General features: G+C 62.8%; 2 protein-coding genes across 8 annotated transcripts in view; both read left to right on the top strand.

Annotated features, from left to right (window-relative positions):
* Positions 1-828: 828 nt before the first annotated feature.
* ORAI3 (ORAI calcium release-activated calcium modulator 3) lies at positions 829-9,319 on the top strand. Its single transcript, XM_075928713.2, has 2 exons — positions 829-1,304; positions 7,284-9,319. The coding sequence occupies exons 1-2, from the start codon at positions 1,050-1,052 to the stop codon at positions 7,812-7,814; spliced, it is 786 nt and encodes a 261-aa protein (XP_075784828.2). The 5' UTR covers positions 829-1,049; the 3' UTR covers positions 7,815-9,319.
* Positions 9,320-14,524: 5,205 nt separating this feature from the next.
* Positions 14,525-23,261, top strand: part of SETD1A (SET domain containing 1A, histone lysine methyltransferase) — a 35,895-nt gene continuing 27,158 nt past the window's right edge. For 5 of the 7 annotated variants that reach the window (XR_012903732.2, XM_075928709.2, XM_075928708.2 and 2 more), the window contains exons 1-3: positions 14,757-14,913; positions 17,509-17,639; positions 20,743-20,895. Coding sequence is in view for 6 of the 7 variants with exons in the window: in XM_075928709.2 (XP_075784824.2) it covers positions 20,758-20,895 (138 nt within the window). In the remaining variant the exon portion in view is untranslated. Of the gene's footprint in view, positions 14,546-14,756; positions 14,914-16,204; positions 16,541-17,508; positions 17,640-20,742; positions 20,896-23,261 lie in introns of those variants that run through there. The other 2 variants (XM_075928705.2, XM_075928704.2) reach the window with 2 other exon arrangements.

Below are 23,261 nucleotides of genomic sequence, written 5' to 3'. Positions count from 1 at the left end.
CCTCCCCCCAGCCTGGTATCTGTGCTATCCCTGTGTTCGTCCGTCCACACGCCCCATAGCTACCCCCAGCCTGGTGTCTGTCCCATCCCTGTGTCCGTCCGTCCACACCTCCCCATAGCGACACCCCCCCCCCCAGCCTGGTGTCTGTCCCATTCCTGTGTCCGTCCGTCCACACCTCCCCATAGCGACACCCCCCCCCAGCCTGCTGTCTGTCCACCCTGGGCAGAAATCAGCCCCGCCCGGAGAAGACTCGGCGCTGCGCTGTGGGGGCAGGCCCGGGGGGGGGGGGCACGTCCCCTAAGCCCTCCGGGGGGCCCTCGCCCGCAAGGCCGGTGCCCAGAGCCCAGCCCCCTTCAGTGCGGGTCGCCAGAGCCTGGTTTCCCCGCACACGCCGCCGGCAGAGTCTCCCCGCAGCGCCGGGCCGAAAGTTCAGCTGGGAACTCGGCGGGGCCCAGCCGGACCCGAACCCGGACCCCCGCGTCTTGGGACGGGGGGAGGGGCGGGGTCTTGCCGGCCTCTCACTTCTCCGGAGGCCGCGTCCCCTTTAAAAAGTCCCGGGACACGCGAGCCCGCCCCCGCCCGGCCCTTCCCTGCGGCGGCCGCCGGAGCCGCGCACTCGGCATCAGCTGCCAGCGGCCCCGGTTCTAGCCCCGCGCTCCGGGACCGCCAGAGCCCCCCCCCGGGACAGCGCCCGCCCCCCCCCCCCCCCCCCCGCTCCTTGTTACGGGACAGCCACCCCCCCGGCTCCTGGCTCCGGGAGCGCCAGAGCCCCCCCCCCCGAACAGCTCCCCCGCTCTGCTCTTGCCCCACCGGCTTCTGCCCCCCCACTGCCTCCCCCGCGTGAACTGCACCCCCAGAGCCCCCCTCCCCCTGCGGGTTCCACTCTGCTTGGCTAGGAGACCCAGCTCCCCCCTTCCCAGCTCCCCTGGGTGCTTCCCTCCGGCTCCCTGCCCCCCCCTTGCTGCTCTTCCTGCCCCGTTACCCCCGCATCCCCTCCCCCGGCTTGGGGGCTCGGAGGTGGCCCCGCACCCGCGTCCTGCCCAGCCCTCATGAAGGCTGGTGGGGGCGCTGAGGGCGAGGGGGAGCTGGGGGGCGAGGGGGAGCGGGAGCCCCTGAACCCGGAGGCGGCCGACACGCTGGGGGTCTCCCCCACCTACCGGGAGTTCGTGCGGCACAGCTACCTGGAGCTGATGGGCGCCAACCAGCACTCGCTGCATGCCCTGAACTGGCGCCGCCTCTACCTCAGCCGCGCCAAGCTCAAGGCCTCCAGCCGCACCTCGGCCCTGCTCTCCGGCTTCGCCATGGTGAGGAACCCGGCCCCGCTAGCCCTCTCCCCCGCGCCAGCCCGGCCCCGCTAGCCCTCCGCCCCGGGCGCCCGGCCCCGCTAGCCCTCCGCCCCGCGCCAGCCCGGCCCCGCTAGCCCTCTCCCCCGCGCCAGCCCGGCCCCGCTAGCCCTCCCCCCGCGCCAGCCCGGCCCCGCTAGCCCTCTCCCCCGCGCCAGCCCGGCCCCGCTAGCCCTCTCCCCCGCGCCAGCCCGGCCCCGCTAGCCCTCTCCCCCGCGCCAGCCCGGCCCCGCTAGCCCTCTCCCCCGCGCCAGCCCGGCCCCGCTAGCCCTCTCCCCCGCGCCAGCCCGGCCCCGCTAGCCCTCTCCCCCGCGCCAGCCCGGCCCCGCTAGCCCTCTCCCCCGCGCCAGCCCGGCCCCGCTAGCCCTCCGCCCCGCGCCAGCCCGGCCCCGCTAGCCCCTCCCCCCCGCGCCAGCCCGGCCCCGCTAGCCCTCCCCCCCGCGCCAGCCCGGCCCCGCTAGCCCTCCGCCCCGGGCGCCCGGCCCCGCTAGCCCTCCGCCCCGCGCCAGCCCGGCCCCGCTAGCCCTCCGCCCCGGGCGCCCGGCCCCGCTAGCCCTCTCCCCCGCGCCAGCCCGGCCCCGCTAGCCCTCCGCCCCGCGCCAGCCCGGCCCCCGCTAGCCCTCCCCCCCGCGCCAGCCCGGCCCCCGCTAGCCCTCCGCCCCGCGCCAGCCCGGCCCCCGCTAGCCCTCCGCCCCGCGCCAGCCCGGCCCCGCTAGCCCTCCGCCCCGCGCCAGCCCGGCCCCGCTAGCCCTCCGCCCCGCGCCAGCCCGGCCCCGCTAGCCCTCCGCCCCGCGCCAGCCCGGCCCCGCTAGCCCTCCGCCCCGCGCCAACCCGGCCCCGCTAGCCCTCCGCCCCGCGCCAGCCCGGCCCCGCTAGCCCTCCGCCCCGCGCCAGCCCGGCCCCCGCTAGCCCTCCGCCCCGCGCCAGCCCGGCCCCCGCTAGCCCTCCGCCCCGCGCCAGCCCGGCCCCGCTAGCCCTCCGCCCCGCGCCAACCCGGCCCCGCTAGCCCTCCGCCCCGCGCCAGCCCGGCCCCGCTAGCCCTCCGCCCCGCGCCAGCCCGGCCCCCGCTAGCCCTCCGCCCCGCGCCAGCCCGGCCCCCGCTAGCCCTCCGCCCCGCGCCAGCCCGGCCCCGCTAGCCCTCCGCCCCGCGCCAGCCCGGCCCCGCTAGCCCTCCCCCCGCGCCAGCCCGGCCCCGCTAGCCCTCCGCCCCGCGCCAGCCCGGCCCCCGCTAGCCCTCCCCCCCGCGCCAGCCCGGCCCCGCCAGCCCTCCGCCCCGCGCCAGCCCGGCCCCGCCAGCCCTCCGCCCCGCGCCAGCCCGGCCCCGCTAGCCCTCCGCCCCGCGCCAGCCCGGCCCCGCTAGCCCTCCGCCCCGCGCCAGCCCGGCCCCGCTAGCCCTCCGCCCCGCGCCAGCCCGGCCCCGCTAGCCCTCCGCCCCGCGCCAGCCCGGCCCCGCTAGCCCTCCGCCCCGCGCCAGCCCGGCCCCGCTAGCCCTCCGCCCCGCGCCAACCCGGCCCCGCTAGCCCCTCCCCCCCGCGCCAGCCCGGCCCCGCTAGCCCTCCCCCCGCGCCAGCCCGGCCCCGCTAGCCCTCCGCCCCGCGCCAGCCCGGCCCCGCTAGCCCTCCGCCCCGCGCCAGCCCGGCCCCCGCTAGCCCTCTCCCCCGCGCCAGCCCGGCCCCCGCTAGCCCTCTCCCCCGCGCCAGCCCGGCCCCGCTAGCCCTCCGCCCCGCGCCAGCCCGGCCCCGCTAGCCCTCCGCCCCGCGCCAGCCCGGCCCCGCTAGCCCTCCGCCCCGCGCCAGCCCGGCCCCGCTAGCCCTCCGCCCCGCGCCAGCCCGGCCCCGCTAGCCCTCCGCCCCGCGCCAGCCCGGCCCCGCTAGCCCTCCCCCCCGCGCCAGCCCGGCCCCCGCTAGCCCTCCGCCCCGCGCCAGCCCGGCCCCGCTAGCCCTCCGCCCCGCGCCAGCCCGGCCCCGCTAGCCCTCCCCCCCGCGCCAGCCCGGCCCCGCTAGCCCTCCGCCCCGCGCCAGCCCGGCCCCGCTAGCCCTCCGCCCCGCGCCAGCCCGGCCCCGCTAGCCCTCCCCCCGCGCCAGCCCGGCCCCGCTAGCCCTCTCCCCCGCGCCAGCCCGGCCCCGCTAGCCGTCTCCCCCGCGCCAGCCCGGCCCCGCTAGCCCTCCGCCCCGCGCCAGCCCGGCCCCGCTAGCCCTCCCCCCGCGCCAGCCCGGCCCCGCTAGCCCTCCGCCCCGCGCCAGCCCGGCCCCCGCTAGCCCTCCGCCCCGCGCCAGCCCGGCCCCGCTAGCCCTCCGCCCCGCGCCAGCCCGGCCCCGCTAGCCCTCCCCCCCGCGCCAGCCCGGCCCCGCTAGCCCTCCGCCCCGCGCCAGCCCGGCCCCGCTAGCCCTCCCCCCGCGCCAGCCCGGCCCCGCTAGCCCTCCGCCCCGCGCCAGCCCGGCCCCGCTAGCCCTCCGCCCCGCGCCAGCCCGGCCCCGCTAGCCCTCCCCCCGCGCCAGCCCGGCCCCGCTAGCCCTCCGCCCCGCGCCAGCCCGGCCCCCGCTAGCCCTCTCCCCCGCGCCAGCCCGGCCCCCGCTAGCCCTCCGCCCCGCGCCAGCCCGGCCCCGCTAGCCCTCCGCCCCGCGCCAGCCCGGCCCCGCTAGCCCTCCCCCCCGCGCCAGCCCGGCCCCGCTAGCCCTCCGCCCCGCGCCAGCCCGGCCCCGCTAGCCCTCCCCCCGCGCCAGCCCGGCCCCCGCTAGCCCCTCCCCCCCGCGCCAGCCCGGCCCCGCTAGCCCTCCCCCCGCGCCAGCCCGGCCCCGCCCAGCCCTCCCCCCCGCGCCAGCCCGGCCCCCGCTAGCCCTCCCCCCCGCGCCAGCCCGGCCCCCGCTAGCCCTCCGCCCCGCGCCAGCCCGGCCCCGCTAGCCCTCCCCCCCGCGCCAGCCCGGCCCCGCTAGCCCTCCGCCCCGCGCCAGCCCGGCCCCGCTAGCCCTCCGCCCCGGGCGCCCGGCCCCCGCTAGCCCTCCGCCCCGGGCGCCCGGCCCCCGCTAGCCCTCCGCCCCGCGCCAGCCCGGCCCCGCTAGCCCTCCCCCCCGCGCCAGCCCGGCCCCGCTAGCCCTCCCCCCGCGCCAGCCCGGCCCCGCTAGCCCTCCCCCCGCGCCAGCCCGGCCCCGCTAGCCCTCCGCCCCGCGCCAGCCCGGCCCCCGCTAGCCCTCCGCCCCGCGCCAGCCCGGCCCCCGCTAGCCCTCCGCCCCGCGCCAGCCCGGCCCCGCTAGCCCTCCGCCCCGCGCCAGCCCGGCCCCGCTAGCCCTCCGCCCCGCGCCAGCCCGGCCCCGCTAGCCCTCTCCCCCGCGCCAGCCCGGCCCCGCTAGCCCTCTCCCCCGCGCCAGCCCGGCCCCGCTAGCCCTCTCCCCCGCGCCAGCCCGGCCCCGCTAGCCCTCCCCCCCGCGCCAGCCCGGCCCCGCTAGCCCTCCGCCCCGCGCCAGCCCGGCCCCGCTAGCCCTCCGCCCCGCGCCAGCCCGGCCCCGCTAGCCCTCCCCCCCGCGCCAGCCCGGCCCCGCTAGCCCTCCCCCCCGCGCCAGCCCGGCCCCGCTAGCCCTCCCCCCCGCGCCAGCCCGGCCCCGCTAGCCCTCCCCCCGCGCCAGCCCGGCCCCGCTAGCCCTCCCCCCGCGCCAGCCCGGCCCCGCTAGCCCTCCGCCCCGCGCCAGCCCGGCCCCGCTAGCCCTCCGCCCCGCGCCAGCCCGGCCCCGCTAGCCCTCCGCCCCGCGCCAGCCCGGCCCCGCTAGCCCTCCCCCCCGCGCCAGCCCGGCCCCGCTAGCCCTCCCCCCGCGCCAGCCCGGCCCCGCTAGCCCTCTGCCCCGCGCCAACCCGGGCGCCCGGCCCCCCGCGCGCCAACCCCCAGCACGCGCCCGGCCCCCGCGCTAGCCCTCTGCTCCCTGCCCCGCGCTAGTCCTCTGCCCCGTTCCAACCCTCTGCCCCGCGCCCCGCACTAGCCCTCTGCCCCGCTCCAACCTGGGCGCCCAGCCCCGCGCACTAACCCTCTGCCCCGTGCCCCTGCCGGCACCAGGGAGAGGACCCAGGCCTCTGGGCGCCCAGCCCTCCCCGCAGTAGCTCCCTGCCCCATTCGGCACCTGGGGGAGAGCCCAGGCGTCCGGGCGCCCAGCCCCTGTGAGGAGCAGGAGTGTGGCCTAGGTGTGACTGCGCTGGGGTCAGGGCACTTAGCGAGGGGTGGGGCTGTCTCTGCTGGGCCCTGGACTCTCCAGCATCGCTGTAGGGCCCGCACCCTGCCTGCTGGCTGGCCCCTGAGCTCTGGGAGCCGGGATGACAGGGGGGGGGGGGAGCAGGGCCCAGCGGTTAGAGCAGGGGTCTGGGAGCCAGGACTGTCTCAGAGACCCAGAGCTGCCCTTCCCCTTCCTGCTGGGCCAGTAACCTCTTCCCTTTCCTCTTGCAGCCTGCGTTCCGGCCGGATTGTGGTTAATTGGCAGGGCGGGGGCCTGTGCCAACGGATGTGACACAGCCCTGGTGACGAGCTGAGGAGCTCTCCCCCCCCATAGCCCTGCCGCTGCCCCTCACTCCCCCCCACCCACAGCCCTTGCCAGCTCAGCCCTGCCGCTGCCCCTCACTCCCCCCCCCCAGTCCCTGCTGGTGCGCCCTCCTCCCCACAGTCCCTGCTGGTGCCCCTCACTCCCCCCCCCCCCCAGTCCCTGCCGGTGCGCCCTCCCCCCCACAGTCCCTGCCAGCCCAGCCCTGCCGGTGCCCCTCACTCCTGACCCGCAGCCCTGCTCCCTGCTTTCCCCTTCAAGGCCCTCATGCGTCTGTGAGGTTAGTTTTCCTCCCATCCAGCCGCGTCCCAAGATGAAATCAGCCAGTTGGGATTGGAGACACTGGGGTGGAAACCTGCCCCTGGGTATGGTGCACTGTACCTGTCCTAGCTCCCGCCACCCTGCTCTACCCACTAGACCCCACTCCCCTGCCAGAGCTGGGCAGAGAACCCAGGAGTCCTTACTCCAGGCCTTGCTCTAGTTTCCTATTTACTCCCCTCTAGCACGGGGATGCGGGCGGGTGGGTGGGTCAGTCTGTGACCCCTTCCCTTCTGGGGCTGGGTTGGAGGGCCCAGGGTAGCCAGGTACCTTCCTCCAAGACCTGTCCACCCTCCTGGCCTCGTGGGCTGAATTCCTGTCTCCCCCTCCGGGGGCAGCTGGTGCTGCCCCATGACCGTGACCCGTCCCGGCTCTCCTGGAGCCCTGTCCCCGGGGGCAGCTGCCGGCGTCCCCCACTGCACCTTGTCCCCCACCCCCGCCCTGCCATGCTAGTGGAAACCCCAGGCTGCATAATACCGCTCGCCTGCCTCTGTCCCTCCTTCCCCAGACTGCGTGAAACGCAATGACCCAGCGGCCGGAGCCTGGGGACGTATTTCGTGTTTGCTGAGCCCGCCCTGTGCTCCCGCTGCTGACTCGGGCTGCGGCTGAGCGCTGGGAACGAGTGGGGGAAGGGACATAGGGCCGTTCCCCTCCAGTGGGCGCCGGCTCCCTGCAGCTCGGGTGGGGGGTGGGGGGTGTGCACTGCACTCTGGCCCCACCCCTTCCACCTGAGGCCACGCCCCTTCTGGGAGCAGGGAGCCGGGCACCAGCCCCCATCCCTCCTGACCCAGGGGCCTGTGGAGGCTGTTGGCGCCCCTGGTTGCCTGATGGGGCTTTGGGCTGGGGCAGAGGGTCAGGGTGCAGGAAGGGATTCGGGGTCCCAGCATCGCTTCCCACAGCTTCCGGGAAGTGAGCCCCAGGCCCCAGCAGCCCCGTGGCACACGGGGGGCCAGGAGGGCTCCACGCGCTGCCCGCAGCTCCCATTGGCTGCGGTTCCTGGCCACTGGGAACTGCAGGGCCGGCACTCGGGACAGGGGCAGCGCATGGAGACCCTGCCCAGGCAGCCAGGGGGCGGGGCTGACAGTGTGTGCGGCGCCCCCTGCAGGTGGCGATGGTGGAAGTGCAGCTGGATGACAAGTACGACTACTCGCGGGAGCTGCTGATGGCGTTCAGCGCCTGCACCACGGTGCTGGTGGCCGTGCACCTCTTCGCCCTCATGGTCAGCACCTGCATCCTGCCCAACATCGAGGCCGTCAGCAACATCCACAACCTCAACTCGGTCAACGAGTCGCCCCACGAGCGCATGCACCACTACATCGAGCTGGCCTGGGGCTTCTCCACCGCCCTGGGCATCTTCCTCTTCCTCGCCGAGGTGGTGCTCATCTGCTGGGTCAAGTTCATGCCCGTGGGCCGCCCGACGAACTCCAGCACCCATGCGCGCGGGGCCGGCTGGGATGCCGCCGTCACCTCCACCGTCATCATGGTGCCCGTGGGCGTGGTGTTCATCGTCTTCGCCCTGCATTTCTACCGCTCCCTGGTGAGCCACAAGACCGACCGGCACCAGCAGGAGCTGGAGGAGCTCAGCAAGATCAAACACGAGCTGGACGGGGAGGCGAGGGCCGTGCAGACGGTGTAAGGCCGGGTCCGCCCCCCCCCCCCCCCCCCCAGCTCCGAAGGAGGCGCAGGGACGCCCGCCCGCAGGGGGTTCTTTCCTGGCTGATCCCCTGTGCGGCTGCTCGGTGAGCCAGACGGGAACTCCCGGCCTGCAAACTCAACTCTGGCTGCATCCGTGGCCTTGAACCGGTGGGGGTAGGCGGTGTCCTGTGCCGCGTGGCTAGCCAGCCTGGGAGAGGGCTGCTGGCTGGCGGATGTGGCCTTTCTGGGGCCGCTCCCGGCTATCTCCTGCCTCTGCTGCTTTCAGGCTGGGTCTCCCATACCCCAGACACGGGGGGCTGGTTCTTCTGGCCTGACTGAGCAATGCCAGCTGGGGAATGGCTCCCTGTCCCCTCACTTCCCACCTGCTACTGCTCCCGGCCCCGCTTCCTCTGTAATGCCGCCCAGCCGGGGCGTACCTATCGGGGTACAAGTACAGCCACAGGCGCGCCCATGCTGGGGCCGGAGTGGGGCTCGCCCCCGTGGGCCGGGAGCTGGGGTGGATGCCACACTGCTTCATCCCTGCCCCCTAACGGGGGCCCAGATCGCCACTTCACTGGCCTCTCCAGCAGCGGTGGGCTTGGGGTAGTTGTCCTGGAGGTACCTGGGCTGAGAAGCAACAAATTCATGTCATATCAACCCCAGCCCTGTCCTGGAGCGGAAAGGCCCATCCCCTCTTCTGGGGCCACGTGTCCTGCTCCCCACTCTCCGTTAAACGAAACGACCGACTAGCTGACAGAGCACCCTTTGTTCCAGCTACTGTTGATGCTCCTCCGCCGAGAACAAAACAGTAGCTAGCCTTAATGTAGGGCCTCTAAGAATACGGTTCATACCCTCTTCCTGCAGGAGCCAGCGTCAAACCAAACCAAAATCCACCCCAAAGTGTCTTGTGCTTGGCTCATGTCAAGCAGGAGCAGAGGGCACAGGTGCTTAAGCAGAGCACAACAGATTATATTTTTGTAGGACCTACACTGTGGTGTTGGCTGCGGGTGGGAGGGGAAGCACATGTCGCTTTGCTGAACCACTGGTTTTGGTAGGGCCTGTAGTAATGTGTTGGCGCAGGTCCTGCCAGCTGCTTAACTGAAACAGCCGGACAGTGTTTTTTTTGTAGGGCCTATAATATGTTGGCGCAGATTCAGTCGAGATGCAGGCAAGCAGCTAAGTGGAAACAAAGTGCCAGTGCTTTGCGCAGGGCTTAGAGTACAGTGCACGCCCGCCCCGCGGGGAGGCGCGACAGATCCGGGCTTTGCCGGACGGCCAGTCCCGCGTGCGAGAGAGGCTGCACAATTCATAGCCATGCTGCGGTGCCTTAGAACCAGCAAGGGCGGGGGGTGGGGTCTGGTGCTCGTGGGGAGGGGGGCTGGGAGTTGGAACTCCTGGCTTCTGCCCCCAGATGTGGGAAGGGAGCGGCCCCTGGCCATGCGACTCGGATCCCGCGTTGGGGAGGGTGGCCTGGCTCCAGGCTGCTGGATTTTCTGGTATTTTTTGTGCCTTTTTTTTCATGTTGTAAATAAACGATTCTTTGGCAAAGGGCCTGGCTGGGACTGATCTGCAGGGGCGGCTCTTGGGGGGGGGCTGGTGACACGGGGGGTTCTCGGGGGGCGAAACGGTCTCTGACAGCTGGATCCACAGGCACCACCCTGGCTCCCTCCACCAGGGGGCTGGGAAGCAGGACTCCTGGGTTACCTCCCTGGTTCTGGGTGGGGTCTGGAAGTTAGTGGCTTAGAGCAGGGGGGCCTGAATCTTCGCCTCACCCCACCGCAGGCTGAGCCTTGGAACAGTCTCTGTTGATACCCCCTGTCCCCGATCCAGAATAAACATTTACCCTGCCTGGAAATAGATGCTGCTGGCCGGAGAAGGAGGGGGAACTGGGCCCAGGGCCAGGATGAGAGGGGAGCCTGGGAAACAGGGCCCAAGGGCCAGACTGCCTCTCCCGCAGGGCTGGAGTCTGGGTTGGAAGGGGCAGCGGGGGAGCGGATGTGGCCACCCCCCACCTCTCCCAGCAGGGGGCGCTGTGGGGAGCAGGGCAGGCGTGCTAGCTGCAGTGGTGGGGGGAGCTGCCAGCTACACCAGCCCTGGCCTGTCCTGGGGGAGGGAGGGGGGTGTTGGGTGTTATTCAGGGAGGGGCAGGTGTAGGGTGTGGACCGGTTTTAGGGACGCCATGAACCGAAACCCCCAGGGCTGCGCTCAGGTCTGGACTAGTCAGGGTGGAGAAAATGAAGTAAGAGCTCCTGCGTGTGAAACCTTAGCTGGGGCCCGGAACATGGGCCCCTCCCCTTGTAGGGCCCCCAGCTCCCTTCTGGCTGTAGGGAGTGAGGAACGGGCATGGGGCCTCCCCTCACCTGCCCATCCCGCGGAGCGCCGGCTCCTGGCCTGCCCTCTGGCTGGGAACTAGCTGGCTCAGGGGCAGAGGTAACCCCAAAAGGCAGAGAAGTTTGTAGGCAGAGTTTGAAGTTAGGTCTGAAATAGCGGGGTAACCGCTGCCCTCTGGTGGGGAATTGAGTTAATTACACCAGGTGAGCAAAGAGGTGACCTACACCAAGCAAAATAGAATCAGCGTTGCTCAGTGACTCCTACTTCATCTCTTCTTTATGGTCGCTCCTTGTTTCCTGCCGGCCTGGACGGAGAGCGGGATCCCTGTTGTACGGCAGAGACGATCCCTCTCCCAGACCGCTCGTGTCCTACGCAGACAAAGACAGGATCATTCTTCCTGCTTCAGAAGAGGAAACCGAGGCCCAGAGAGATTCAGCGATTGGCCCAAAGTCCCAGAGGGAGGCTGTGGCTAAGCTGGGCATAGAAACCAACTATCCTAATTCTGTGCCCTGTCTTAACCATATGAACACCCCAATGTGTTTGTGCCACGTTTTTTCTTCTTTACTTTGCGTACACAAGCCCCTAGTGTATTTTGTAATTCATGTCATTTTAGCCTTGGAATAAACCATCCTTTGCCTGCCTCTTAGGAGTCCCCTGAGATGTGAATCAGGCCTGTCCCAGCCTTCAGTTGAAACCATGTTGGATATTTCACATAATGAACTTTAACACCTGCCGACTACTGGGGAGAAGAGTTAAATAGGGAGGTTAGTAAGGGACTATGAAGTGGCCTTTATAGGTACACGTGGGTCAGTGGCTGGGTCAGAGGGGTTAGGAAGGTTGCTCTTGTTAATTCTTCATCTATGCTCCACACGCTTTTATGTGACAATGAGACTCATCCATATCCCACTGCAAGCATCTACTTGAATCTGCTGGAGAGAGGAGACATCTGCAGATGCGATCTGCATATTGTCCCCACAGAACCAGTGCCTCCCCCGCAGTGTTAATGTCCCCCATGCAATGTTAATGTGCCTGTTGGTGGTAGATCTTGGGTACAATGGGTGTAATACCCCATCCTCTCAATAAAGATGGTGTTGCCAGCACACAGTGCCCGAGGGGGGCAACAGCTGGGTTCAGTGCCCGGTGTGCGCGCTCCAATAAACACACCGGTGTGGAGAAGCAAAAAAAGTTTATTTGAACACTCAAATAGGTGCCAGGAGACTAGACATCTCAGATCAAGCACACCAACGTAAGCAGTTTCCCCTCCTTATACTCCCAGGTTGTTTACTTGCAGGAAAATAGTGAATTGTAGCAAGGTTCCCACGCTGGGACATGTTGCTTCTCTTCCCCTCTACAGAGACACATCTGAATTCTTCTTCTGTACCACTGATAGTAACTAGGCAACCTCAAGGTCTGTCTGTCTTGCTGTTCCCAGCTATTAGCGAGCCAAAGAAAAGTTATGCCTGGGGCGGGAAGGGGCGGAAGGTGGGGGAAGAGGGGTGCTTGGGCCTAGAGCGGGGGGGCTTCATCGATCCTTGTGATCTTCCACTCCCCCGAGTTACCTAGGATCATGCCCAGTGACCCCAACAATGGGCAGGACCCAAACTGTGGCTTGCTGGTTTTCAGGGCTAGTGGGCATCAAGAAAGACTTGGGGGCACCTCGTATCTGCTTGCACTCAACTCTGTGTTGACTCCTTGGGGGCATCTAGACTGGCAAGATTTTGCGCAAAAACTTGCCAGCTGTCTACACTGGCCGCTTGAATTTGCGCAAGAACACTGACTTTGTAATGTACAAAATCAGTGCTTCTTGCCCAAATACTTTCACGCTCCCACTCGGGAAAAAGCCCTCTTGCGCAAGAATACTTGCTCGAGAGGGCCAGTGTAGACAGGGAAGAACCGTTTTGCGCAAAAAAGCCCCGATGGCTAAAATGGTGATCGGGGCTTTCTTGCGCAAAATCACGTCTAGACTGGCCAAAGCATCCGTGCCAATCTAGACACACTTTTGCGGAAATACTTTTAAGGGAAAAACTTTTCTGTTAAAAGTATTTCCGCAAATTCATGCCAGTCTAGACACAGCCCTTCTGTCTGTGAAGTGAAATCAATAGATTCAACACTTGTGAAAGCTATCAAAAAATAGGTCACAGGATGCAAATTGGTCCCAGATGGCACTATATATACCCAAGGGCTGTGTCTACACTGGCATGAATTTCCGGAAATGCTTAAAACGGAATACTATTCTGTTTTAAGCATTTCCGGAAAAGGAGCGTCTACATTGGCAGGCTGCTTTTCCGGAAAAGCCCTTTTTCCAGAAAAGCGTCTGTGGCCAATGTAGACGCGCTTTTCCGGAAAAGCGCCCCGATCGCCATTTTCGCGATCAGGGCTTTTTTCCAGAAAAGACTACTGGGCTGTCTACACTGGCCCTTTTCCGGAACAGTGTTCCGGAATAAGGACTTATGCCCGAGCGGGAGCAGAATAGTTTTTCCGGAATAGTGGCTGATTTTGTACAGTAGAGCGTCGTTGCTTTTCCGGAAATTCAAGGGCCAGTGTAGACAGCTCGCAGCTTATTCCGGAAAAGCGGCTGATTTTCCGGAATAAGTGGCCCAGTGTAGACACAGCCTTCAGGAGGTTGTAATTGGGCCTATGGAATGGCAGTAGCAGATTCGACATATACATCCCTCTCTTCTGTCAAGTAAATGAAAAAAAACCAGGCTTGATGAATTAGCATTTAATTTGGCTTTTCATGAGATTTTGGATATATCCCACCACATCTGGATGGTTTATTACTTCCCTAGATATATTTCCATTTATTGACATTTCCACAATGAAAGTGCAGAAGATGAGTCACTCGCTTTTTATTGCCTTCCTTATGAAAAAAGTCAGGTGATTATTTCGTAGATTCCACACAATTTGCACGTGGCCTTAAAAATTGGTGAAGTAATGATTGATTTTCTGCTCTCTGATGTTATTTAACTTAGATAATGATTTTTTTCTAATCTCTGACGAAAGTGCTTGCTGGGGATAAGACAGCAGTTTTTTCTTTATCCCCCATATCTACTTGGCTCTAGCATATTCGCCATAACACTTAAAATAAACTAATTACATTATGTTAATGAAAGGGCTGATTTCTCTCCTACTCGTGACTCTCTAAAGGGAGGAAGTTATTTTAATGTATTGTCATTTATTACACCTTATGGCAAAAGTGCGGTAGGTAAACCAATCTCCTAGGATTCCCCTTAGACACTGAAACTAGTTTTCGACAAAGCAGATTCAATGCAGTAAATGGGAATTACTTCCTTTAAGTAATATATACAATCATGGGTTCATTTGTCTCCCACTGATTCTTCCGTTGCATTGTAGGTCGTTATTATATAATTGACTTTCTTCTAGTTCATGGTGAAAGTGCAAGGTATGAATAATTGACACCCTTTTCTCGTTCTCCAATAGCTATGGTATTACCTGGGATTTCGCAAGAGCAGATTCAATACTTGAACCTTTCCATCTACACAGATAATAGGCTAGTTTTTTTTGAGGACAGGGTCATTAGTCAGCTTACTGGCTCTTTTATTTACCCACTCATAACGAAAGTGATGGGTGCACATATACACTATTACATTTAACCCTTAAGTCCTAGATAAAATTTCAGCAAAGTAGATATTATCTCTCAGCCATCTATTTCCGCACTATAAAACAACAGACTATAGAGTTGGTCTCACGATTCTTCTTGGCTTTGCTACAGTTGTGAAATACATTATTAAAATATATTGAAATGTAGCCCCACCCCTGGCGAAAGTGCCGGACTCGAATAAAAGCTTATTCCCTTTCTAGCAGCAAGCTACACATTCACCAAAGTAGATTCCATTCCTGCCTCTCTCATTCTCCGCTCCATAAAAGTCGTATGAGCCGGTGAGCGGTGAGGGCAGCTCAGGGGCCACCTGTCTCCTGTTGGCTTTTCTATAGCGCTGTACTGAAGTATTGAGAGGGACTGGAATGCAATGCATGCCCGTGGCGAAAGTGCTGGAGGCGAATAACACTCCCTCCCTTAGCTGCCATTTCGCCAAATCCGATTCGTTCCTCGGACATCTAATCCCCCCCCCCCCTCGTTACGATCCATCGCTGTCTTCCTTTCAGCGTCACGCAGTATTGCTGTTAATTATTTAAATGTATTTAAATGCATGGCGAAAGTGCCGAGGTTGTGCCTTGCCCCCTAGGAACTAGCTGCGAGTTCAGAAGAGCAGATTCGCTCCCGCCATCTCCAAGTGGGCCCTTCAAAAATAGCCGGGCGCGTGAGGATGAGTCACGCTCCCCCCAGTGGCTCTGCGCGCCGCGGCGAGAGGCGAGGGAAGCAGGTTTCCCCTGAGGCCAGTTTGTGGCGAAAGTGCGCGGCTGGCTCTCCCTGCGGCGCAGGTAGCTGGGGTTTGGGCTCGGCGGATTCGTCACACGTCCCCCGCGCTTGGAGGGACGAGAGAGAAGAAATGGCTGCGCCGCGGGAGGAGGGCGCGGGGGGGAGGAGGGCGGCGGCGGCGCGGTCCCGCCTGCCGCGGAGGGAAATCGGTATTATCTCCCGCGTCGAAACTGCGGCCGCGAACGCACAGAGCCGGCGAAGGCGGGGGTGGAGCGGGCCAGCCGGCGGGAAGTCTCGCGCGAGCCGGCGGGACGTCGGCCGTTGGCCCCGCCCCCTCTCCCTGTCTGCGGCGGCGGCAGTAGCGGGCCCCCCCTGGTCGCCGAGCGAAGAGGCCGCGCGCGCGGGGGGGGGAGGGGCCGGGAGCAGGGAGGTGAGAGCGGCGGCGGCGGCGCGCGCGGGGAGGGGGCGCGAGGCGGAGGGGGCGGGGCCGCGGGTGAGGGGCAGCGGCGCGCGCGGGGACGGTTACGAGGGGGGCGGGGGAGGATGCTGGGGGGGCCCTGGGGGGTGGGGGGCTCAGATCTCTGGGGGGGCCCTGGGGGGTGGGGGCGGGGGGGCCCTGGGGGGGGGGGGTGGGGGGCTCAGATCTCTGGGGGCGGGGGGGGGGGGGCCCTGGGGGGGGCCCGGGGGGTGGGGGGCTGAGGTCTCTGGGGGGGGCCCTGGGGGTAGGGGCGTGGGGGGCTGAGGTCTCTGGGGGGGGCCCTGGGAGTAGGGGCGTGGGGGGCTGAGGTCTCTGGGGGGGGCCCTGGGGGTAGGGGGGTGGGGGGCTGAGGTCTCTGGGGGGGGCCCTGGGGGTAGGGGGGTGGGGGGCTGAGGTCTCTGGGGGGGGCCCTGGGGGTAGGGGGGTGGGGGGCTGAGGTCTCTGGGGGGGGCCCTGGGGGGTAGGGGGTGGGGGGCTGAGGTCTCTGGGGGGGGCCCTGGGAGTAGGGGGGTGGGGGGCTGAGGTCTCTGGGGGGGGCCCTGGGGGTAGGGGGGTGGGGGGCTGAGGTCTCTGGGGGGCTCTAAGGGTGGGGGGCTGAGGTCTCAGGGGGCCCTGGGAATACAGAGGTGGGGGGCTGAGGTCTGGGGGGGCCCTGGGGGGTAGGGGTTCAGAAGAGGGGCTCTGCAGGTGGGGGGCTGAGGTCACGGGGGGCTCTGGGAGTGGGGAGACTGAGGTCTCGGGGGGTTCTGGGCGTGGAGGGGGCTCTGTGGGTGGGGGCTGAGGTCTCTGAGGGGGCTCTGGTTGATGTGGGGGCTCAGCATAGGGGCTCTGGGAGTGAGCTCTGGGGGGGCTGAGGTCTCAGGGGGCTCTGGTTTTGTGGGGGCTGAGCATAGGGGCTCTGGGAGTGAGCTCTGGGGGGGCTGAGGTCTCGGGGGGCTCTGGTTTTGTGGGGGCTCAGCATAGGGGCTCTGGGAGTGAGCTCTGGGGGGGCTGAGGTCTTGGGGGGCTCTGGTTATGGGGGGGCTCAGAAGAGGGGCTCTGCGGGTGTGGGGCTGAGGTCTCTGAGAGGACTGGATATCTTCTAGAGAGCGCAGGCTCTGAGGTGGGAGCAGGGGAGTTGGGGGAAAGGCCCCCGGGGGGAGGTTCTGAGGGGAGGGTTTCAGAAGTGTGGGGAGGAGCTGAGGCCTTGAAGTGGGGTATAGGGACCTGAGGGGATGGGGAGTTGGGAGTCTGCGATGGGGAATGTGTAGGAGGTGAAGTGGGTGAGGGTCCAGAGAGGGGTCCTGAGTGGTGAAAATCTGAGGGAGCTGAGGAGAGTATTGGCAGGGGGTGGGGTGCTGAAGCCCACAATGGGGGTTGTTGGGAGAGGACCAGAGAGGTGTGTGGGGGACACTAAGATGGGAGAATTGGGATGGGGGGCATAAGATTTGGATGGAGGGCTTCAAGCGGCCTGGGGTGCTGAGTTGGGGAAGGGCTTGCACCAGCAGAAGGAAGCTTTTCGGTGCTCAGGGTGGGACAGCGTCACCAAAGACATGGGATGTGGTGTCCTGTAGGGAGAGCTGCAGGCCCTAGTGAGGTGGTAGGTGTGGGGGGCTTGGAGTCACAGCTCCTGAGATCTGCCCTGGTTCTGGGAGGTGAATGGGGTGTGGTCCGTTAAACCTGCGGCTTGGGAGCCAGGACTTGTGGGTTCTTTTTCCGACTCTGCCACTGATCAGCTACATAGCTTTGCCTTTTTGCTGTTCTAGGCCTCCATTTCCTTGCATCTGAAGTGGGGATGATAATGGAGCTGGCTAGGTTAGATTTTTGGGTTAAAGGGGCCATAGGAGAGTGAACTGTCTCATCAAAGGGCCCCCTGGGTGGGTGGGGAAGGCAGCTCGAGGAGGTCTTTGGGGGTTCTGAGGGGAGGGGTTCAGAAGTGTGGGGAGGAGCTATTATAAACATCCTTTGGCTGTACCAGGGCCCATATTGCTCTGCATTCCAGCTTCCAGTCTTAGATCATAACTCCCTTCTGTCAGGGAATGGCTGCTTTCCAAAATTCAGAGCAGCACCTGAGCTTTCTCTTGGAGGCTTGTTCTAGGGTTTCGTGCTGCAGCCCATCACCCTAGTAGCTGCGCACCTCTGAACAGCTCCTTTGCTCTCTGCTATCTTGTCTTATTTCTGAACCTTCCCATCTCAATATTTGTCTTAGGAGGCTTAGAATAGGTCTCCGGTGCCAGATTGTGAAATAATTAGTAATTTGAGTTTACTTTGTCTTTTGAGTCCTTAATTTTTTAATTTATTTTTGCTGGTAGACAAGTTGGTTGGAAACTCTAATATCATACAGGAGCTAGGGATCCCTGTCTCCCATCCCTTCCTGCTCTAATCCACTATACCCCACTCCCCTTCCAGACCTGGGGATAGGACCCAACATGTTTGTCCTCTTACAGGGTAGGGTACCACCCTTTGTATGTTCTGGATGCATTCTGTGTAATACACACCATAACCCCCTCCCCTTTAACCCTTTATTCCTGTGACACTTAACCCCTATTTTCTTTGTTTGCTTCCCAGTTCTTTGAGGTCCCACTCTGCGTTATGGACTAAGCATCTGCTCTGTTGCGTCAAAAAGAAGCATACTGCATTTACAGATACACGTCGTCTTTTATCGCTGTCAAGAGTGCAAAACACATCATCCATCACAGGTACGATTTCATACCTGTCTCTTACTGATCTGATTTTGATTTTCTGGGATAGGTTGAGGCACGTTGGTGGGGTCCTGTGAGGTGGGGGGGAATTTTTGTGCTTCCTGCTTGAGGGAATCAATGTGGCTGGGTGGTATAGCCCCTGCTGGAGGAATTGGAGGCTTATGGGTATGTGGCTCAGCTGGCTGGCGGAGGGAATCAGGATTGTGCATGTGTGGGTAGTGTTGCCTCCTGCTGGTAGGAGTCTGGGTTCTGTACCTGTGCTCTCCCTTTCAATGCCTGCTCTAGGAATAAATGGACACCTTTGTTCCTAAGGGGCAGGAGTGTGTGTTGCCCTCTTGGATCATGTCTAGCACTTCCTCTGTAGGGTGGCGCTCAAACAAGGTGCTCTCTGCGAAGGCAGCTTGCAGTGCCAGGTTAGCTTGGACATCTGCATTTATGTAGCAGTGCCTCATGGGATTGGATGAGACTATCTGTGTGGCACCCAGCATGATGGGGGACCTTGATCTTGATCAAGATGGAATCCATGAGGTCCCCAGCACAACCGTAGCTTCTCATCACTGTTCTGGCCTTGTCTGTGTAGGCTGAGAGCTCTCGGAGGCAGGGACCCTCTCTCCTTGTGTGCCTGCATGCTGCCTGGTGCAGTGGGGGTCCCTGATTTTCATTTGGGGCCGGGGTCTGTGCAGCAGCCAGCAGAGTGGCAGAGACACCCCCCATCCTGAATGGGGCCCTCCACATGCCACCTCAGTGTAAATGATTAAGCTTCTAGTAGTGAATCTCAGAGCTGCTACACCAGGTTGCATGGCTTGATGAAAGACATGTGGAATTTTCTGGTTGTATTGACGGCTCCTTGGAATGCTGGGAAATTCCGCTGGGGGACTCCAGCCTTTCAGGGGAAATCCTCAGTTGGTGGCTCTCACAGCTGTAGTGTTATATGTGCCGGGCATATTTAATATATGTAACGTGGGCAGGGGAGTGTCCTTAAGAACAGCAGAACTGCTTCAGAGCAAACTTCCTGAGAGGTAGAACATCAATCCTGTCCTAAGTGATGCAGTTACCCTGCTGCCGTCCCCCAGAGATGGCTGCAATTCAGCACCAGACAAGTGATTTGTATGTGATGTGGCTGTTGTTCAGTTGCTCTGTTCCAGAGGCAGCTGCATGTCCGTGTCAGTCGAACCATTCCTGCTGTACTGCCACCTCTGGGCTGAGTTTCTCAATGCTGGGCTAGAGATCTCCATGAGGCATTTGCTGTGTGGCTGTTCCCCAGATGCCCTGCCTCAGAGGTGGCTGCGTTTCAACAACAGGGGAGGCATCACTGTGCAGCTGTTTCCTGGTTACCTTTCCCCAGAGGCAGCTGCATCTCATTGCCATGCAGTGCCTGTTTAGGCAAACACTTTGTGGTGAAATGTAAGGCCCTAGGAGGAATGTTTATAACCCCCTCACCAGTTCTAAGTTGGGCAGTTGCTGTAATTGGATCTATTCAGAGGGGCCCCACTTTACAGTAGAGGGAAAGGATTGGACTCCCCTAGCTCCTGCAAGTGAACTGATGTCACCTGGGGCAGGCAAGGGAAGTTAGAGACTGTTTGGTATCCCATGCTAGCCTTGAAGCCAGAGACTAGGAGGAACCTAGCCTGAGGAGAGCTGGCCCATCTCTCTCATCCTCTTCTGGGGCAGGATTATCCCCGACTGACTGTTCCCACAGCAGAGATGGACCCACTTAACCCAGGGTGGGGTTGTCCCCCAGAGATTATTGCCCACAGCTCTTATTTTTTGGTCTCCAAAGGGAAAAGGCTCCTGCCCTTTGCTGTGAGAGATGAGAACATCGGGTATTGGACTTCTCTCTCGTGGGAGTTTCCTTGATGCCTCTAGTTCTCTCTTCCCACCCTAAAGAATTTCTTCCCATCCTTGGCTTTGATGCTTTTGTGCTTGAACACTGATTGACAGTAGCCCCCTGCTTAGCTCTGGGTCACCATGTTCTTGGTCTGTAAGGAATTTCCCCCGGGACTGACCATCAGGGACCTTGGATATGTGGGGTGCCTCCGTCTGCAGCTAGACATGTGGATCACCTCATGAGATCATCCACACACGAGTCACTGAATCAATTCCCTATCTCCCCATCCCAGATCAGACCTCACTAACCTGGTATTCTGCCCCCTTCTGGCTTTCCCAGCTCATACCCATGGGCCTACCTGCCCTAGCATTGTTGCCCCTCAGTCTCCTCTGTTCTCACAACAACAGTCTAGAATCTGCTCAGACCTAATTTGTGAGCCTGATTCAAACCGGGCTCAGTCCCATGAGGATTGAGTTGTTTTTCTGCCTAAGCTGACCCTTCCTGCTGAACCGGCAAGCCCCACTCCTGCCATTGGGACTCCTTGGCACACTGACTGTAGCATACACAGTGAAGCGAAGTTGCAGGTGGCCAGCAGGAACGCTGTGGGCAGGAGAGCTAGCCTAAGCTTAGCCCTACAGGGGCCAGTAGTTTTCCCACCTGATCCCGGCCCAACACTTGCAGTTGAGTAGCAGAGATCTAGTTGAGCCTCCTCTAGTCAATGGGGTCAGCACAGGAGGAACTGGGTGAAACTGCTTGGCCCATGCTATACGAGAAGTTAGACTAGGGTTTCCCAGCCTATGGGTCGGGACTCAAATATGAGTCGCCATTACATTTCAAAAGGGTCGCCAAGTGTCTCCCCACATGGCTCTGCCCTCCCTCTTCCCCTCTTTTTGAATTGCCTTGGGTCACCAAGTCTTCCTGAATTGTCAAAATGGGTCCCCAGCTGGCAAAAGTTGGGAACTGCTGATGGGCTTTTCTGACTTGGGGCTCTCTGAATTCTCCCAGGCTCCCCAGTAACCCTGATGAATCTTGTGTCTCTGGCCTACTTTGTCTCCAGCTTGTTGGGATCAAGGGGTCTTTCGGTGGGGTGGAGGGGCGCAGGGGCTGGAGGGAAGGCTAGAGAGGTGCTTCCTCTCTGAACTTGGAGCCTGCTGGGATAGAGGGAGATGCGAGCAACGTAGCAGTCCCCAGAGGCAACCAGTAGAGGATACCGTGTGAGTGTTTGTAATACGTGGCTGCCAGTAATTTTTCTTCTCTCTGTCTTCCTCTCAGTTTAAATGAGTCATAATGGATCAGGAAAGTGGGGGTGACACACAGAAAGCCCCCAACTTCCAGTGGAGAAGCTACAAGCTCGTCATTGACCCAGCGCTGCGGCGGGCCCCGCAGAAAATCTACCGCTATGATGGAGTCCACTTCAGCGCCCCTGTGAGTCCAGGCATGGGTGGCAGTGGGGTTTCACTGCCTATTTTTTTTTGTGGGGGAGGAGGAGGGGGGGAGTTGGTGGCTTACCAAGAAAGAAAGGGTAGCCACCTTCCTTCCCTTTCTGCCTGGGGCAGTATGCGAGAGTAACCTGCTACATAGGCACGCCCTGGTCAGCTCTTGCTCATCTTGGACTGTGGGTTAGTACAGGAGAGTGTGGGAGGCTGAGAGCTAGAGTTCTGTCCCCAGCTCTGGGAGAGAAGTGGAGTCTATTGGGTTGGGAATGGTGGGCCTGGGACCCAGAACTCCTGGTTGTATCCCCAGCCCTGGGAGGGGCGTGGGGTCTAGAGCATTAGAGCAAGTGGGGATTTGGAGCCAGGACTCGGGGGTTCTATTCCCCTGCTTCTGTGTTGTTGAGTAACTTAGGGCACATCTCCCCATGCTCTGTGCCTCAGTTTCTTCAAGTGTGAGATGGAGGTAAAACCCCTTGGGTGGGTTTGTGAGGGTCACTGATTGTTCTGGATAAAGTAGCCTGGGTCGCCGGTGAAAAGGGCTGCTGAATCACACAGCATTATCACTTGCTAGCGCAGCACTGTGGCAAAGCTGTAAACTGCAGGGCGCTGGGTGGTTCTCTGCCTGTCAAATCCTATCGCCCCACTTCCGCATCTCGCACACGGGTGTGTTTCTGATGGACCTTGCTGTCCTGCCCCAGGGACACCCGCTAAATCCGATAAGGCTCTGAGGGTGGGTCTGGAGTTGTAAAAACCTCAGCAGAAGTGTTCCCATGACGTCCGTTAAATTCCATGTGGTAACCCCTGTCCTGCTTTGGTTTCTCCTTCAGTTTGTCATTCTCCGACTCTCAGCGCTCCCTAAAGTCTACTGCATTTTGCTTATAAGCCAAGCACACTCAAACCCAGTCCTGCCCTGCCTCTGAGGCTCTGTCTTCATTCGCCAGTCAGCTGGCTCCCAGGCCTCTTCTCTCTCCCATTAGCAGTGAATGCTGTGCCCTCTTGCTAGGGGGCACCCCCACCAGCCCTGGGGCCCTGAACAACTGGGCTATCTGCTCACCTATCCAGACTATCCCGTTTCCCAGGCCACCTCCTGTGCATCCAGCCCTCTGCTCTTTAGGAAGTGTTGCCCCGGCTCTCCTCTTCCCGGCCTCCTACTCTGGTTTGCATGCCCTTTCTGAGCTGCAGGCCATGGGGGATTTCCCTGTGGGCCTGCTCCTCGTCACCAGCCCTTTGGGACATGGAGGGACACACACAACACTTGGTGTGTGGTCCAAGAGGTATAGGGGGCACAGAGCCTTTCTGTCTGTGGGGATGGGAGAGGCAGCTGTGGTAGGGGAAAGTGGGACCCAGAACCCCTGGCATAGGCAAAATATGGGGACAGGTGATGCAAAGAACCCCTTGTATGTGGGGGACATCCCTAGCCCCTAGTATCAGAGGATGGGGGAGGGGGGTTCAGGGAGTCCCTGAAAGATGGGGAATGAGAAGGGGCTACCCAGGCATCTTGTTGGGGCGGGATGTAGGGATGCCAGGAGCCCCTGAGGTGGGCATTGAGCTTGGCTGCCTGAAGCTGCAAAGTGTGTGATGCTCTAGTTCAAAGCTACTCAACTTTGGAAGCCCAGGGGGCCACACGGATACTCACAGCACATGCCGAGGGCTGCAACTTTAGTGTGGTTGCATGTACAGGCAAATAAATACAAATAGCTTCTTTCACACTGACGGGCCTGAATACAAAGATTAAGGCAAGACTACACAACACGCTGGCCCCATTTAGATCAGTTCTGCTGGTATTAATACAATGCAATATTTCCCCCTTTCCACTCATATGACAGTGCTTTTAATGAGCAATGACAGTCCGGGAATTTTAATTACTAAAGCACATCTCAACAGAAGACCATTCTATTGACTCGCCATTATGGAACGTGTTCCCAGTGGAGGCCATGTTCAAAGGATCCCACCTGTGGGCCGTGTGTTGAGCCCTGTGTAAACCCAAACTGCACCGCAGGCTGCAAACAAACGGGCCGCGGGCCGCATGCAGCCCACAGGCTGCGTGTTGAGGAGCCCTGCTTTAGTTATTTGTGTCACTGTCACCGTCACCTCTAGGAGCCCAGCCATAGGCCTGGTGGCCATTGTGCTGGCACTGTATGTTCTGTAGTAGATGTATTACAGTGGTGCCACCCTGTGCAGTCCTGGCCCAAGACCACCCTCCTGCTAGGCGTAGCTCAGACACAACTCTCTCTGCCCCTTACATCTGACATGCTCCGTGTACAACAGGTCGCTCCAGACAGACGGCAGCTGAAGAAAACGTTGGCTCAATAAGCGTTTTGTCTGGCACTAGCTCTAATCATTCCCCTTCCCCCAGCA

This window comes from Pelodiscus sinensis, chromosome 5, assembly GCF_052426305.1.
Source record: "Pelodiscus sinensis isolate ZL-2025 chromosome 5, ASM5242630v1, whole genome shotgun sequence".
NCBI lineage: Eukaryota > Metazoa > Chordata > Testudines > Trionychidae > Pelodiscus > Pelodiscus sinensis.
Note: the sequence above shows the minus strand (reverse complement) of the source record. Positions and strands in the feature narration are given on the sequence as shown.

What these genes read in the sequence shown, in the direction of transcription:
- ORAI3 (XM_075928713.2), top strand. Translation starts at nt 1,050, where the DNA reads ATGAAGGCTGGTGGGGGCGCTGAGGGCGAGGGGGAGCTGGGGGGCGAG. An exon ending in TGCTCTCCGGCTTCGCCATG is followed by an intron (nt 1,305 to 7,283) that starts GTGAGGAACCCG and finishes CGCCCCCTGCAG; the next exon opens with GTGGCGATGGTGGAAGTGCA.